A 16,748-nucleotide genomic window follows, 5' to 3' on the forward strand; every position below is an offset into this window, starting at 1 on the left:
GTAGGCACTAATGTATTTTTTCCAACGTCTCTTTCCTAAATCTCTAGTTCTACAAGGGAACTGGTACGCTTTTCCCTAATCATTGGGACAGGGTGCCTATTTCTGCCAGCTGCTACCATGAGAAGGAGGTCTGGCAGAAGAACCCTATCTATATTCTTCTCAGATAGTGAATGGTATGTTTACATTAATACACTGAATTCTTCTCTGAAATGTTCACAATATTCATTAAGAGATAGACATATACTCTAAAAGACTGCCACAGGTACATATTAGTCTTCATTATTTTTAAGGATCAATTTTTATCATCTTTCAAATACAGGTAAGTCATAATTTACAACTTTCTGTATGGGATTAAAAATTCTCACAAAACATGTCATCTCTAAGTGTAAGAATAAAACTATAAAGTTTTCAAGTTTTATTAGTACAGTGATGTCTTTTCTATAATTTTTCAACACTTCAAACATTTTAATTTTTTATTGATGTCTTGAGTACAGTTCTATGAATTATAACCCATGTATATTTCAGATAATTGTACAACCATTGGAATGCAGAACAGCTCCATCACCCAAAGAACTCCCTTGTGCTATTTCTTTAAAATCACGCCACACATCCACTCCTAGCCTGTGGCAAGCATTGATCTGTACTTTATCACTGTAGATGTGTCATTTCCAGAATGACATAAAGGTGGAATTGTATAGTATATAACCTTTTGAAACAACTTCTTTCACTCAGCATAAGGCCTTTGAGATTCCTCCAAGCTACGGAGTTTTATTCCTTTTCACTGTTGAGTAGTATTCTTTAATTGGATATACCACAGCTTATTTGTCTATTCAAGTATATATTTTAATACATTTACATTAAATACAAATGATATTTGCAGAGTTGGTACAACACGTTAAAAGTTGTCAATATGATGCCTTAGAAATTACTTAGGGACCAGCCAGATATAGACTTAGACATCAGTACTACTTGACGAAAGTGAAAGAGGAGAGTGGAAAAGTTGGCTAAAAGCTCAATATTCAGAAAACGAAGATCATGGCATCTGGCCCCATCACTTCATGGGAAATAGATGGGGAAACAATGGAAACAGTGGCAGACTTTATTTTTGGGGGCTCCAAAATCACTGCAGATGGTGATTGCAGCCATGAAATTAAAAAACGCTTACTCCTTGGAAGGAAAGTTATGACCAACCTAGACAGCATATTCAAAAGCAGAGACACTGCCAACAGAGGTCCATCTAGTCAAGGCTATGGTTTTTCCAGTGGTCATGTATGGATGTGAGAGTTAGACTGTGAAGAAAGCTGAGCGTCGAAGAATTGATGCTTTTGAACTGTGGTGTTGGAGAAGACTCTTGAGAGTCCCGTGAACTGCAAGGAGATTCAACCAGTCCATTCTAAAGGAGATCAGTCTTGGGTGTTCTTTGGAAGGACTGATGCTAAAGCTGAAACTCCAGTACTTTGGCCACCTGATGTGAAGAGTTGACTCATTGGAAAAGACTCTGATGCTGGGAGGGATTGGGGGCAGGAGGAGAAGGGGAAGACAGAGGATGAGATGGCTGGATGGCATCACTGACTCAATGGACATGAGTTTGTGTAAACTCCAGGAGTTGGTGATGGACGGGGAGGCCTGGCATGCTGTGATTCATGGGGTTGCAAAGAGTCAGACACGACTGAGCAACTGAACTGAACTGAACTGCTATTATTAATCATGGATCAGGAGGCAACTCTCTGAAATTCAGTTTTGGCAGAGTGGGAGGTAATGATACTTACAAAGTTTTAGAAATACCTAAAAAAAATTAGTGGGCTTCCCAGGTGGCACTAGTGGTAAAGTACTTGCCTGCCAATGCAGGAGACTTAAGAGACTTGGGTTCAATCCCTGGGTTGGGAAAATCCCCTGGAGAAGGGCATGGCAACCCACTCTATTACTCTTGCCTGGAGAATCCCATGGACAGAGGAGCCTGGCAGGCTACATGTCCATAGGGTTGCAAAGAGTTTCACATGAATGAAATAACTTTGCCGACAAAGTTCCATCTAGTCAAAGCTATGGTTTTTCCAGTAGTCATGTATGAATGTGAGAGTCGGACCATAAAGAAAGCTGAGTGTCAAAGAATTGATGCTTTTGAACTGTGGTGTTGGAGACAACTCTTGAGAGTCCCTTGGACTGCAAGGAGATCAAACCAGTCAATCCCAAAGGAAGTCAGTCCTGAATATTCATTGGAAGGACTAATGCTGAAACTCCAATACTTTGGCCACCTGATTCGAAGAACTGACTCATTGAAAAAGACCCTGATGCTGGGAAAGATTGAAAGCAGGAGGAGAAGGGGACAATAGAGGATGAGATGGTTGGATGGCATCACCGACTCGACGGACATGAGTTTGAGCAAGCTCCAGGAGTTGTTGATGGACAGGGAAGCCTTGCGTGCTGCAGTCCATGGGGTCGCAGAGTCAGACACGACTGGGCAACTGAACTGAACTGAAGTAACTTAGCACAAATACAATTAAAACATGTGAAATGTCTGGCACATAGTAAAGTGTCTGTATTACCTTCCATCTGCCACTAAGTTAAGGTAGTATAGTATATATTTTTAGTAATTTTCATCTTACTGATTTTCAGGTGTGGAAATTCATACTACTGATTAATGTTTTGTGAGCAGATGGGAGGTAATCTATTCTTACTATGCTTGGTACAGATCTTTGCAGAGAAAAATTTCTAAATATGTCTCTAAACAAATGCAAACCACTAGTTTGCATGCTTTTCTAATACAAGGTGATTGTACGGAATAATTTTCTAGAGACCCAGCATCTGGTAAAGTTGTTTTGAGCAGTACCAGCAGAACTGGGGGTCCATGTAAACTGAGGATGATTTATAACAGATGCGTATTTTATCAGCTTCTCAAAAAGTAGTCATAGCCAGCTGGAGAGAAGGAGGCAATATGTAAATACAAAGGAGGTTTGGGTGATTTGGACAGGACTGGTAAAGCCCTCCCATGAAGCTGATTTCTAAGCATCTTATCTCACTTGATACTGGACTCTACTACCTGTCAGTCATTGATGTATTGCAATTCCTGGAGCACAGCATCTGGCTTCCTCATCAATATGAGCAAGAAGAAGCAATTAAATTTCTGACCCAAAGGTAAAAAATATGTATGCTTAGCCCAAACTCCACATATTTTATTCATTTTATACTTCCGGAAACACAACTGAGTAAGACTGTCCTTCAGGTACCAACATTTATCGTCTGAAAATTATGCTGAGGTGGGTTTTAGAGCAGTTGTATTTCCAAGTAAATTGTTAAAGTTATGTGCCATTGATTCAATTTTAACTCATGCTTTCTGACTTTTACAATGAGGTAGTAAAAATTCACTTGGTCTCAAACAACTTTAAAGACTTCAACTAGAAATCTATCAGATTGGGAGGCTTCGACATCATTAAAAAGTGAGTAAATATAAACTTATTTTTTCTTAATGTTACAATCTATGAAATAATCACCTGGACATCTCAGCAATCAAGCAGATTTGTATTGACCTTGTATAGGTTGATCCATTTGACGTTGCCAGTAATCAAACTATTTCTCACCTGTTGTTGTTGTTGTTGTTGAGGCACTAAGTAATATCTCTTTGTGACCTGATGAACTGCGTCAGGCCAGGCTTCCCTGTCCTTCACTATCTCCAGAGTTTGCTCAAACTCACGTCTATTGAGTCGATGATACCATCCAACCATCTCATCCTTTTTTGCCCCCTTCTCCTCGTGCCCTCAAATGGCTATTTCATATGATGCAACCTAATGAAACACTTTAATATATATTGAACTGGGAGAGCAGTGGAATGCTGTCATGGAATGAACAGTGTCCTCTCACTACTTGTATATTGTTAAGCTCTAACCTCCAGTGTGACTATTGAAGATAGGGCCTCTAAAAGGGAGACAACAAAGGTTAAACGAGGTCATAAGGCTGGGACCCTAATCTGCTGGGATTGGTGTCTTTGTGAGGAGAGGAAGAGCTACCTCTCCATGCAAGGACAGAGTAAAGGCCACATGAAAGCATGGTTAGAAGGCACTGTCAGCAATCCAGAAAGAGAGGGTTCACCAAGGGAAAAAAAAAGGAAGCCTGATGGGACCTTGATCTTGAACTTTCAGCCTCCAGAACTGTAAAAACAAAAATTTCTATTGTTTAAGCCACCCAGTCTATGGTATTTTGCTATGGCCACCCAAGCAGAAACTTTCATTTCTGGTTTGGTTCAATAGCTAAGGTGGATCATCCAAAGTTAAAAGGACATGGGGCATCTACTCCCCAAGCCTATGGTCTCATTTACAGGTCCACTAAACACTGAAATGAAAACTCTGTGGCACTCCAGAGCAACTTTCGTTTTATGCTGCTATAGAATTACAAACAAGAATCTTGATTAGTGAGAATCTGATCTATTTAAACTAGACTCCACAGAGACTCGGAGAAGGCACTGGCGACCCACTCCAGTACTCTTGCCTGGAAAATCCCATGGGCGGAGGAGCCTGGTAGACTACAGTCCATGGGGTCGCTAATAGTCGGACACGACTGAGCGACTTCACTTTCACTTTTCGCTTTCATGCATTGGAGAAGGAAATGGCAACCCACTCCAGTGTTCTTGCCTGGAGAATCCCAGGGACGGGGGAGCCTAGTGGGTTGCCAAGCGACTTAGCAGCAGTAGCAGCCACGTAGACTGGGACCTTCACTACATGGTAGTATTGTATATACTACTTTTTGAAAGACTAATGCTGTCATATCTCTTCAGTAAATGGAGTGGAGGGAGAACTGTTTTAACATATAGTAGTCACTCAATATATAGTATTGCAGTTTCAAATAAATAAAAATATATTTGGGGCATTTTTTAAACAAAATGTCCAGAGTTTATCCTACCATCAGCACTTACAAAAATTAATCTCCTACATCTTGAACCACTACAGAAATGAATAGTGAGAACTGAACTCAAAATAATGACCCCTATGTCAGATCATCAAAGAAAAATGTAGTATATTCAGCACAATTTGATTACTAATTTAACAGTTCTGACAAAAAACGGTAGAGGGTTTCTATTAATAAAAGCAGTAGTTTCCCAGGATACCTATTTAAGAGCCTTTTTGAAGTTAATTAAGATTTTACTATTCATGTTCTTCTATTTTTATCAGAGATATGTATGAGCCAAAAGAAGTATTAAAGCAAGACATCAGTAAGTGGAAAACAAAGTAAAATGCTTTATCTTTATCAATTACATTAAATTCAAGACACCATTACACACTGAGGCATTGATTATAGTAATGAAATATGATTAATCATACTCAACAGCATAGAGTGCTAAGCACAAGAGTAAGCACAACAATATGCACAGTGATGTTTCTTTTCCAAATATTTCCTCCACTTTCTTTCAAAGTGATACAATCCACACGCACTTATATTTTAATGACAATTTTTCTGCTACTTACTATCTTCCAATTCAGTAATTAAGACATTATGTCTTTACTTGTCCAAAAAATTACTTTCCATGCTTATAGTTGTAAATTTGTAGATGGAAAAAAGCCCAGTCATTTACTAATCCATTCAAGAAAGATGAAATTTAAGCCAGAAATTCATCATGCCAGAAGCCTTTATGCTCTCACTAAAACAGCATTCTGAAAATCCTCTGATATTAAACTAATAGTTGACCCTGGACCACATATGAACAGAAGGACTATTCTGAGTGTTTAGTTTCTGTTGTATCTTTGTTTCAAGCACTATCTAGTGCATTGAAGGACAACCGAATAAATGCTGATTAGCATTCACAAGCTGTATCCTTGACAAAGGACCCACAGCTGTCATAACCATAGTTTTTCCCACATGCTCCATATCGCTGCTAAAGAAACTGTTTCTCAAAGTGTTAGCAGGATTTGTGATTTTGTTTAGTTGGATGGTTTTCATTTATCATAGCACACGTAACGACTTTCAGGTGTCTTCAAGTAACATGAAGTTACAAAGATAGTTCAGCAGAATTTTATGCAGGCACATTTCCAAATGGATCAATAAAAGTTTTGCTGACCCAGCAGTGGCAGGATTAATTACACCAGAAGAGTAACAATATCCATAATGATCATTTATAGTCGTGAATGGCCAAGGTTCTATACCACATCTTGGTGAAGCAGGCAACATTATCCCCATTTTAGGACACCACAGAAATTAAAATGACTTGGCCAAGGTCCCTCAATTATGAATCTACATAGTAAAGATATGAACTCAGTTCTGTAGAGTTCTGGGTCCTCGGGCTTATCCATCATAGTTAACTGCCACATTTTTATGTTCTTATCCTTAATAATTGTTTAAAGACATTCTTAGGGAACATGCATATTCTGAAACTTCCCTTGATATTATGGATCCATGGAGTTATAGGTAACAACTTTTTTATCATTAAAACATATGGTCAACAATTCAATATTCACAGATACAGCAACTGACAGGGCAGCAATTAATCTGAGTTTTTGTGATTTGAAACAGTGCTGGGGAGAAAATCCAGGACCCAGTCAGATTAGGTATCCTCTTCTCCTAATTAGAATGTTTTCTAATGCAGATTTGTCCAGTGCTTTAATATTTATTAAGCATTTTATAAATATAAGCCGTTTGATGGCTTTGTAAAGATTCATTAACCCAATTTTACAGATGAGCAAACTGAGATTCAGAGAGGCCAAATGACTGTCATGGGCATACAGTTTAAGTATTAGCCACATGTCCTAATTAACTTTCACTGACTTAATAATTTAAATTTTAAATATAGGATAATAACATTATAATTTTAAATAACGGCATGTTGTTTTTTATTATTTCCCAGCCTTAATATTTAATAATTATTTTGTGCTTTAACTTGGCCCATCAATTTCATACCTTTCCCTTCAGTGATATATAACTAGGTTTTCTAATAAAACATATGCTTCATTTGTGTTAACTGTTTTGAAAGTGAAAACTTGAAACTCTGTAAATGTAGACTAGAACAGCTGTAACACCGCCATACAGTGAGACACTTCCAAGACTTCTTAGTGGTCCTAGTTGAAGATAAGCATCACTTCTCCCGATCAAAAGCATCTGACCTTTGAAATAAACATCCCATTACAGCAGGAACCTCAAAGACAGACATACAAATTACTATTCTAGCTGGTTTCTCTTCCTGTTCTTTTGAGAAAGAAGCTACCTCCTAAATCAAGCACTGAAAATCATTCTGTGAGGATGCAGTATGCTATGACGCCAAAAATGAAAAAGTCATAGGTATAATCCTGAATGTTCCTAGCTCTCTTTAGTTTGACTTTGAGGATGTTGTCTTTTTGAGTTTATATGACGGGGTTTAAGCACAACAATTCTTGAGTTAACCAGTCCTACAATGTATTTCTTATACAAGCTTCAGGGGTGTTCTCTATATCAAACTCTCCTGAGGTTAGTAAACTGGTGCCCTTGTTCATTTTCTAGATCCACATCAATAAAGATCTGTTGAGATACTATCTTAACAGACGCATACTATACTAGAATGCGTCTCTTCAAAAAAAAAAAAAAAAAGATACTATCTTTTGTAGTTCAGTAAGTATTAGAATGAATTACCAGATGCCCTTACTTATTCTGAATGCAGTTATCTGGCCTAAAATATGCCTTTTTCCATACCTATTCCCATGAGATCTTCTACTAATATGTATGTTAATATTTAAAGTTCCTCACTAGTGCATGTGACAAGTCATGTGACCTGTCACATGTGTGAATCTCCTTAAACATCTCTAGCACATGTTAAGCATTATGAACACAGATTTTTGAAGTTTTTAAAAGAAAGACTTTTTTTTTTGAGAGCTTCTGAATTCTTCGTACCTCATCATCTCAGCTATGCATTGACATTGTGATGTTATTTATCTCTGTTGTACATGGAGTGAGAAAACATCAGGAAAATGCCTGGATTTACCTCTGAATTACCTTAAACACTAGGAAAACAATGTTTATAATTCTGCATCTTCTTTGGTCTTTGGAAATGCTCAGGCATCTCTGCCAAGAACATTCTGTCTATCCCAAACTCCCTAACTACTCCTTTTCCCTTTTCCCCATCCTTTCTTCCAGGAACCATAAGTCTGTTCTCTAAGTCTTAGTTTGAGATGGACATGTACACACTGCTATATTTAAAATGGAACAAGAACCTACTGTATAGCACATGGAACTCTGCTCAAGGTTATGTGACAGCCTGGATGGGACGGGAGTTTGGGGGAGAATGTGGTGGTTTAGTCGCTAAGTTGTGTCTGACTCTTGAGATCACACAGACTATAGCCCGCCAGTCTCCTCTGTCCATGGGATTTTCCAGGCAAGAATACTAGAGTGGTTTGCATTCCCTTCTCTAGGGAATCTTCACAACCCAGGGATTTAACCCGGGTCTCCTGCACAGCAGACAGATTCTTTACCAACTGAGCTACCAGGGAAGAATCCCTTTGTGGGAGAATGGTTACATGCATATGTATGGCTGAGTCCCTTTGCTATCCACCTGAAAATTATCACATTGTTAATTGGCTATACTCCAATGCAAAATAAAAAGTTGAAAAAAAAAAAAAGAAATAGCTGTGATGTAAACCTAACAATAAATAAAATCTAATAGTAAGTAAAACTGGATCCTAACTTTAAACAAATATTCTGTCTATAAATTAACAAGGTCCGAATCCTTGAACTTGAGCAGGGAATCTCAATCTGACTCTCAATATGCATAGATTCGATGTACGGAACCCATTTGGTCATAATATTGAGAAGCCAGGTCCATTTCCTACTCCCTTCTGTTAGGCACCTGAGGTTCTAAAACTTAAGAAGAATACATTCAGTCATCTAGCTACCCACAAATACTCAGTACTTGACTTCCCAAGGACTATTCAAATGGTCTTTTCACTTGCTGCCAATCTAAAGACCACTGCCACCCTGACTTTTTGTATGTCTGTCCTCTACCTATAGAAGAAAAGTTACAAACCATATAGATAAGGACTATATCTTCCTATGCCAGTCTAGCACCTTACTAGTTCTTACTAGAGCATCAGTATTGCTGTGGGTGGATGAGATGTACTGGAACTGATAAATAATTCCCCCAAGGTCTGTCCCAGGATTTATCATGGTTTTATAGGTGGAGAAAGATGGTAGGAGGGAGTGGTTGTTAAGTTCTGCACAAATAAATACAATATGAATCACTGGAAGTTGGAAAAGAAGAGAGCTCTAAATACCACACTTTTGATCTATATTATCCAATTTGCTGGGAGCTAAGATGGGGAGAATTTTGTTTTTTGTTAAGAAAGACTGACTGCTACAATACATTTGAAAGCATAATAATATGCCTAGGAATTAAATTAAGAATTTGGGCAAGATTCCAAAAGATTAAATATGGGTAGTGCTGTTTTTAATCTAGAAATAGATAGTTAAATTAATAATTGAGGCAGGGTTCCAAAGGATTCTTTGAAATTGAAAATACATATTTTGGAAAAGAATTAGCTTAAATGATTCATAAGAAAATAAAATGAAGAAACACCCTAAATAAGTACCTTTTTTGGGCCAGGCACTTTACATATTCTCATTTAATTGTCAAAATAAGCCCAGAGGTAAGAAAAATTAGTTCATTTTGTCTCTAAGAAACCTCAGGCTTGGGAAAGGAAAGGAACCAGTCCAAGGGCACACTGCTCATGCTCTTTCACCCGCCTCACACCATTTCTATGTATAACCAATTTGCTCAAACATTCATAGACATTTTATGTTGGTATCTTTACAACATGAGTTAAGATTCAACATTAACTTTGAATTTCAGCACTGGATGTTAACTCAACCACAAATCAGTCAGCAACATCAATTTGACCATCTAACATGAACAAATGATGGGGACACTGAGAATTCTGAAGGAAAATAATATCTTATTCTTGAGATGGATACCATCTGAAACAGAAGATGGAATGTGCACAGATCTACAGAAAAACAGATATTCCTACAGAAATATGGATATGCCCAGAATCATTTTGTAAGCAATAAAATGACAAGGAAGTGACTGGGGATGGGTATTAGAGTGGCCTGGGTTAAGGCTGCTAAAAACATGTATGAGTCGGGTATATTTTATAGAATTAAAACACAATGTGCCAGATATAATGAAATAAGCATCAATAACCCTCATATCAACCTTGTAAAGTAAGTACCAGTATCATCGCAATTTTATCAGTGATGAAACTAAGGCAGCAAGAGGTCCAGCCTGTTGCCCAGGTTCCCTGAATTGGTTAAGTGGTAGAAGGACTTGAACCCAGGTAGGACCCTGAGTTGGTGCTATTATGTTGCCCCGTGTTGCAAATAAGTATACAGGCTAGGTTTATCTAGGGAGATAAAGACGATGATTCTCTAACCTTGACAACAATTTTATATGTGAAAACACTTCCCTGTTGTTTAAGTTTAGAGGGGTAAGGTCCTTAATTTATTCAGACTAAATACCTTTGTGAATGGTACAATGTACCATTCCCTGCTCACTGATGAGGACAGAGCAGTGAACAGCACTGCTTTGTTATGCATAGAGCTAGGCACACGTGCATGCAGGCTAAGCCGCTTCAGTTGTGTTCAACTCTTTGCGACCCACCAGACAACAGCCCACCAGGCTCCTCGGTCCACGGGATTCCCCAGACAAGAACACGGGAGTGGGTTGCCTTGCCCTCCTCCAGGTGACCTTCCCGACCCGGTGTCTCTGGAGTCCATGCTGGGAAGTCCAGTACATGCTGGAAGTCCATTGACTGTCTCCCAGTCCATGTACTGGGAAGCCCAGTACAGGAGCTTGAATTAATTTGAATTCAAATTAATTTGTCAAAATGAATGTTTTCATTAATTTGAATAAATTACCTACATTAGACTCTCCTTAATCCAAAGTTACATTTAAAAACTACCTTTTAGAATTAGCACCATTCTTCAAAAAATTCTGTTAAACAGGAAGGTTTGGGGGATTCCTGTTTAGAACCAGATTTGCAGTTCAGACACTCTTACAGCCTTAGAATGATTTTCTAAAGGTAACCCGAGACCATGCATCTCTGCAGTAATTACATTTTCACAATATGATGTCTTTTTTGTCCATTTAGGAACAGTTTACTCCCAGTGCCCAAAACTGTTTATTATACAGGTTGTTAAGTGTTGTTTATCTGGTAAGCACTAAGTAATTAGTTATTAAATGATGTCTGTAACACCGTAGAAGGTAAAATATTCTACATTAAATTCATACTGCCTTTATTATCTTATCCTAAACAATCAATCATTTGCCAAATTTAAAAGGGCTTTTTCGCCTAAAAATGTTTCTTTACCGATGATAAAGGCCCACCTCTAAAAATCATCAAGCTACAACCAATTAAAATGAATATTCTAGAAATCTGCTAGATTGATTCCACGCTGTAATGAGAAATGCAGGGCTCCGGGAGTATTTTCATCCCCTCGCCTTGCAAACAGGCTTCCTACCTTCTCTCTGGAGTGGAAGGTAAGCAGTGTCAGGTTCCCCTAAGCTCCCCCACCCTCATGTCCCCTCAGTATGCTGCCTACTCTTGCAGGCAGGGATACACATGGCACACGAACGGGCTCTTTACATACATGCAGTTGCACTGCTACTTACATACCCACGCACACGCGTGCATGGCCAGTGTATTGGAGGGTTCTGTATGCCTGTGGTGTGAGCCCTCTTTGTCTCCCAATCCTTTCACTTGACCCCTGGGAATTGCAGCAATACTCAGGGAATAGCGAGGTGAGGCAAACGGTCCGTTTTTCCTTCCCTAGTGGCTGCCACCGCTGGGTCCTAGGAATTTGCAATGGCTCGACTCACAGGCATCTAATAAAGGGAAACTGAGATGATAAGCCAGAGGAGAATACGTGAGCGAGAAAGGGGCCGTTGTACAAGAGATGATGCTTCCGGAACTCCGGAGCTCTGATTTCTCTTTTTACGTACAAAGCCCTAGGAAACTGGAGGAGGAGGCAGAGAAACTCCGAATCTAAAATCCTCTGAGATGATGCTTCTCTCTGCACCTAGAAACCAGCGCTGGGCGTTTGTCCTGCGCGGGATTAAGGAATCCCAGGGAGCGCCGGCTGAAAGTCGCTGCACGGCACCGGGACTTTGTGCTTCGAGGGGCTGCCCCCCGAAGACGCATCCACGCACCGTTTTCCCAGGCGTTTTGCGGGTTTCCTAAACCGTCCAGCTGCTGCCTCAGAAGGGAGTTTCTAGAAGCTCCTTCTCTGCTGCGTCCCCTCCCCCCTTTTGGGTTTTTACCCCGGCGACGAGCTTCTCCAGCTCTACTGCGTCTGCCCTCCGAGGGGTACAGGTGCCGCTGTCCCAGCCGCCGCCGCCTGGTCCGCCCCTCCGCCGGGCGGGCCCGCGGCTTCGGTCCGGCGCGGCTGCATCGCGAACCGTCTCCTGCCCGGCCGCTGCCGGCGGCCCGGGACTCCCCGCCCTCCCGCGCGACCCCGCGCCCGGGCGGGCGGCGCTTGCGGCGGGCAGGGGGCGGGGAGGGGAGCGGGGGTTCGTCCGGGGGGTAGCCGCCTCCTCCGCAGCCCGCCGGCGCCTCGAAACCCGGACCTGCCTCCGCCTCTTCCTCCGGCAGCTCCATCCCGCCTCCCGCGCCTCGTCCTCCTGCCGCCCCCGCCGCCGCGCCCCCGGGTGGCTGCCTCGGCGGACCCGGGAGGGGGTCCGTCCGTCGCCCGCTCGGCTCGGCCCGGCCCGGGGGGCGTGCATGCCCCTGCGGCCCGCGGCGCTCACCAGCAGCATGCTCTATTTCCAGATGGTGATCATGGCAGGGACGGTGATGCTGGCGTACTACTTCGAGTACACGGACACGTTCACCGTGAACGTGCAAGGCTTCTTCTGCCACGACAGCGCCTACCGCAAGCCCTACCCGGGCCCGGAGGACAGCAGCGCCGTGCCCCCCGTGCTCCTCTACTCTCTGGCCGCCGGGGTCCCCGTGCTCGTGGTAAGCCCGGGGGCACTCGCCCTCGCCCCGACACCGCTTTTCTTCCCCTCGCCTTCTGGGTTGAGGCCCCGCCGAGGTCCGGGCGCCTCAGCCTCTGCCTTCTAAGTTCCTTCAAGTTGCCGGCAGCCCCTTCCCCAGAGGACAGTGTTTTAGGGCGCGTCGGGGGTGGGTGCCAAGGAAGCCCCCAGCTCTCCGCGGCTGCCGCCCCTGCCTCCCCGCACCCCCGCGATGGCTGCACCGTAGGGTGTCACGAAGAGGGATGGGAGGGAAGGGGGTTGTAGGAGGTGATGGGTGGGAGTCGGGGCTGGGGAGGAGGTGAGTTATCGGGTTGAATCTTGAGTTCATCTACTCTGTGGCCTTGCTCTGCTGTCCGCCGCCTCTCACCTAGCGACTGGAAGGCGAGCGGCAGCGGGGCCGGCGAGAGGGAGACGGGGATCAATTGCTGGATTGTGGAAGGGACTCCTGCTTCCAGAGTCAGGGCGCATATGTCCGGTTTACCGCCTGTTTTCTTTCTCGAAAGGCAGTGCCAATGGCACTAAGCTGACCAGGGAACAAATACCTAAAAAAGATTATAAGAACTCTTAAATGAAGAGGGTCCAGAAGCAGTGCTTGCTGAAAAGCGGGAGCTATGCTTAAATTACAAGATTTATTTAAAGGCTGTTCCACTCCCTGGGCAGCTTAAGTCCTTTTCCTCTAGAGCCTCTCAGAGAATGTCTCTTGGGTTTATGAACTGTGTGTGTGTGTGTGCGCGTGTGTGTCTACGGACACGCCTGCACACACATAAATATATATACACGCACATATACATATGTAATTATTAAGCTAATAATCATTTAATAATTTCTTATGTGAATGTGGTGCAAAGTTATCGGTAGGAGAATTCGTGTTTTTTCAGAAGACAATATATGGTTCCTTTAATATTGTCAAAGTACTGGAGGTTCCCTTCCTGTGGTAGCTTCTTCCCTTCTCTCTCAACAGATAACAAATGGAGAAAGAAAAGGTACTTTTTTTTCAGTGGTTGAGTTGCAGTAATGAATGTTAAGAACATCTCTTTTATCTAAGAGATGGTTTCTTTGATTTCAGGGGAAATGAGTCAATAATTTACAAAATAATGATAAGTTCCCACCCATCATGGAATTCCATAAACAAGCCAAGAAACTTCTTGGTAACTTTGAAGTAACTTTATCACAGGTACTGTGATAGTTGAGTTCAAATCCAGCTCAAGTTACTGGTTTGAAAAGTGTTAGACCTTGCACCAGAAAATGTTTGTTTTTTTTCCATTGTAATTTGCTAAACTATGCCAGAAAGTCCAAATATGGTGTCATTTTTATTTTCCCTTCTCTATTTGAGAAGCTGTAATAGAAAAAAATTAATTGGTGATTCTCAGGCCCTTTTGCTTTCTGCAGATGTTGGGTTTCCAAGGCACATGTTTTTCAAGAGACTGAATAGCTCAGGGATTTTTCAAGATTTTTTTTTTTTTTTAAGGAAAAAGCCTGGCACTTTCAGGACACTGGTTTGGTTACAACCATAATCAGTAATGTCTGTAACTTGTCAGTTGGTGATTACCATTCTGTGTCTCATTTAAATGAGATAGCACTTTTCAGATCCAAGTATCCATCCCCTTTGACAGGTGCCATTTAGAGATGCTAACATATTTGCACAAAGAACTTGATTATTCTCCACTTAGGGGGAACTTCTAAGGGGAAAGGAATTCATTAGTCATTATTGAGTGCCTACTTTGTGCTGGGCACTAAAAGTCAGGGCCACATATACTTCTCAGAGCAGTCCTTCCAGGAGATACAGTCGATTAACATTTGGGGCCCCCGAGGATCAGATAATAAACTCAAAGCACCTGAAAATGAAAATGGTGAGTGTGATGTTTGATGCCTCTGCGACCTAATGCCAAGTGCCATACTGCTTGTCCTAGTTCCAGAGAACACTTTCTCTGAAAGAAGCTAAGTAAAGCTGCCAGGGTGAGAATCTAGAATATACTCACGAGATTTTAAAAGGAACGACCCAACTTGATTTCTATGTTTTGATTTTCAGTTCTTTAGTTACAAGAGAGAGAATTTGGGAGTCAGTGTGCAGAGCAGGAAGTGTTGGGTTTTTGAGGCTAGCTGCGCTGCTGCTGGCCTTTGTTTCTTCTTCTGCTCTTCCCACTAGTACACTCTCACAGTGTGAATGGTTGGGAACAGTAATGGCAGCCCTGCCTTTCCATTCCTCTCAAGAACACTGACTTAGCCCAGTCACTATTCATGAAAACAATGTTACTAATAATAGTGTTAGCAATACCTGTCATTTGTTGGATTTTATTCTCTGTGCTTGCGTGCTAAGTCTCTTCAGTCGTATATGACTCTGCGACCCTATGGATTATAGCCCGCCAGGCTCCTCTATCCATGGGATTCTCTAGGCAAGAATACTGGAGTGGACTGCCATGCCCTCCTCCAGGGCATCTTCGGGACCCAGGGATCAAACCGGCATCTGTTAATATCTTCTGCATTTGCAGATGGGTTCTTTACCACCTGAGGACTTGACGGCTCAGACGGTAAAGCGTCTGCCTGCCAATGCAGGAGACCTGGGTTTGATCCCTGGGTCAGGAAGATCCCCTGGAGAAGGAAATGGCAACCCACTCCAGTATTCTTGCCTGGAGAATCCCATGGACAGAGGAGCCTGGTAGGCTACAGTCCATGGGGTCGCAAAGAGTCAGACTTCACTTCACTTCACTTCTTTACCACTAGCACCACCTGGGAAGCCCTTATATTCCCTATACCTATCTAATACTTGAATTACCTATGAAAGCTGTTATTATTGTCAACTAACCTTTGGGAAAACTGAGATTTAGAAAGCTTAATTAACTTGCCAAGGACCAAGCCTAAAAACATTACATCCAGAATTTTAACCCTACTATGTCAAACCTGTGCCTTTTCCGTTACAATATTCAAATTCATCTTACTCATAAATCATTCTTCTAAACAAATGCCTCAAATGGTCTCTTTCCCCATCTTCTATATTTCTTGGACTGTAGTGATAAAGATTCTATATAATATAAATATTTTAACCTTCAAACTCATTTCTAATCTTTAAAACTAATTTTGGAAAGTAGTTCTCCTCACTACCACAATCAGTGGTTTGGTTTCAAATTTGCCAGATTTATTTATCTAAAAGTGAAAAGCAATATATTCTTTACATTTTGTTACTTATATATAGTGTTGACTTGGGGTGCATGTTTGGAATCTGACAGATTCAAAGTGCATTCTGCTGTTACATTAAAAGTTGGGGATTCTACTTGCTATGTAACCTTGGTTGCTATGTAACAACTAATTTACAGCTCCTTAATTCTTGATTTTCTAAGTCACAGGATTTTGAATATTAAATGGGATATAATATGTAAATATCATTCTTGGCTCATAGTTGATAATCCATAGGAGATCACTCTATAATTAACATTATTTTAACAAAATAGTAATTCAGTATATGCTTATTGAATTCCTGTGTTACATGCATTCTATTAGCCAGAGTGCTAAGTGCTAAGTCGCTTCAGTTGTGTCCAACTCTATGCAACCCCATAGACGGCAGCCCACCAGGCTCCCCCGTCCCTGGGATTCTCCAGGCAAGAACACTGGAGTGGGTTGCCATTTCCTTCTCCAATCCGTGAAAGTGAAAGTGAAGTCGCTCAGTTGTGTCCAACTCTTAGCGACCCCATGGACTGCAGCCCACCAACCTTCTTCATCCGTGGGATTTTCCAGGCAAGAGTACTGGAGTGGGGTGCCATTGCCTTCTCTGATTAGCCAG

At 41.7% G+C, this 16,748-nt stretch overlaps 1 protein-coding gene across 4 annotated transcripts in view; it reads left to right on the forward strand.

Annotated features, from left to right (window-relative positions):
- Positions 1-12,631: 12,631 nt before the first annotated feature.
- Positions 12,632-16,748, forward strand: part of PLPPR5 (phospholipid phosphatase related 5) — a 135,950-nt gene continuing 131,833 nt past the window's right edge. For 3 of the 4 annotated variants that reach the window (XM_061411107.1, XM_061411109.1, XM_061411111.1), the window contains exon 1: positions 12,632-12,956. In XM_061411107.1, coding sequence (XP_061267091.1) covers positions 12,720-12,956 — 237 coding nt within the window. In that variant the 5' untranslated portion in view covers positions 12,632-12,719. The remainder of the gene's footprint in view (positions 12,957-16,748) is intronic. The other variant, XM_061411108.1, reaches the window with a different exon arrangement.

This window comes from Bos javanicus, chromosome 3 (genome assembly GCF_032452875.1).
Source record: "Bos javanicus breed banteng chromosome 3, ARS-OSU_banteng_1.0, whole genome shotgun sequence".
Classification (NCBI taxonomy): Eukaryota; Metazoa; Chordata; class Mammalia; order Artiodactyla; family Bovidae; genus Bos; species Bos javanicus.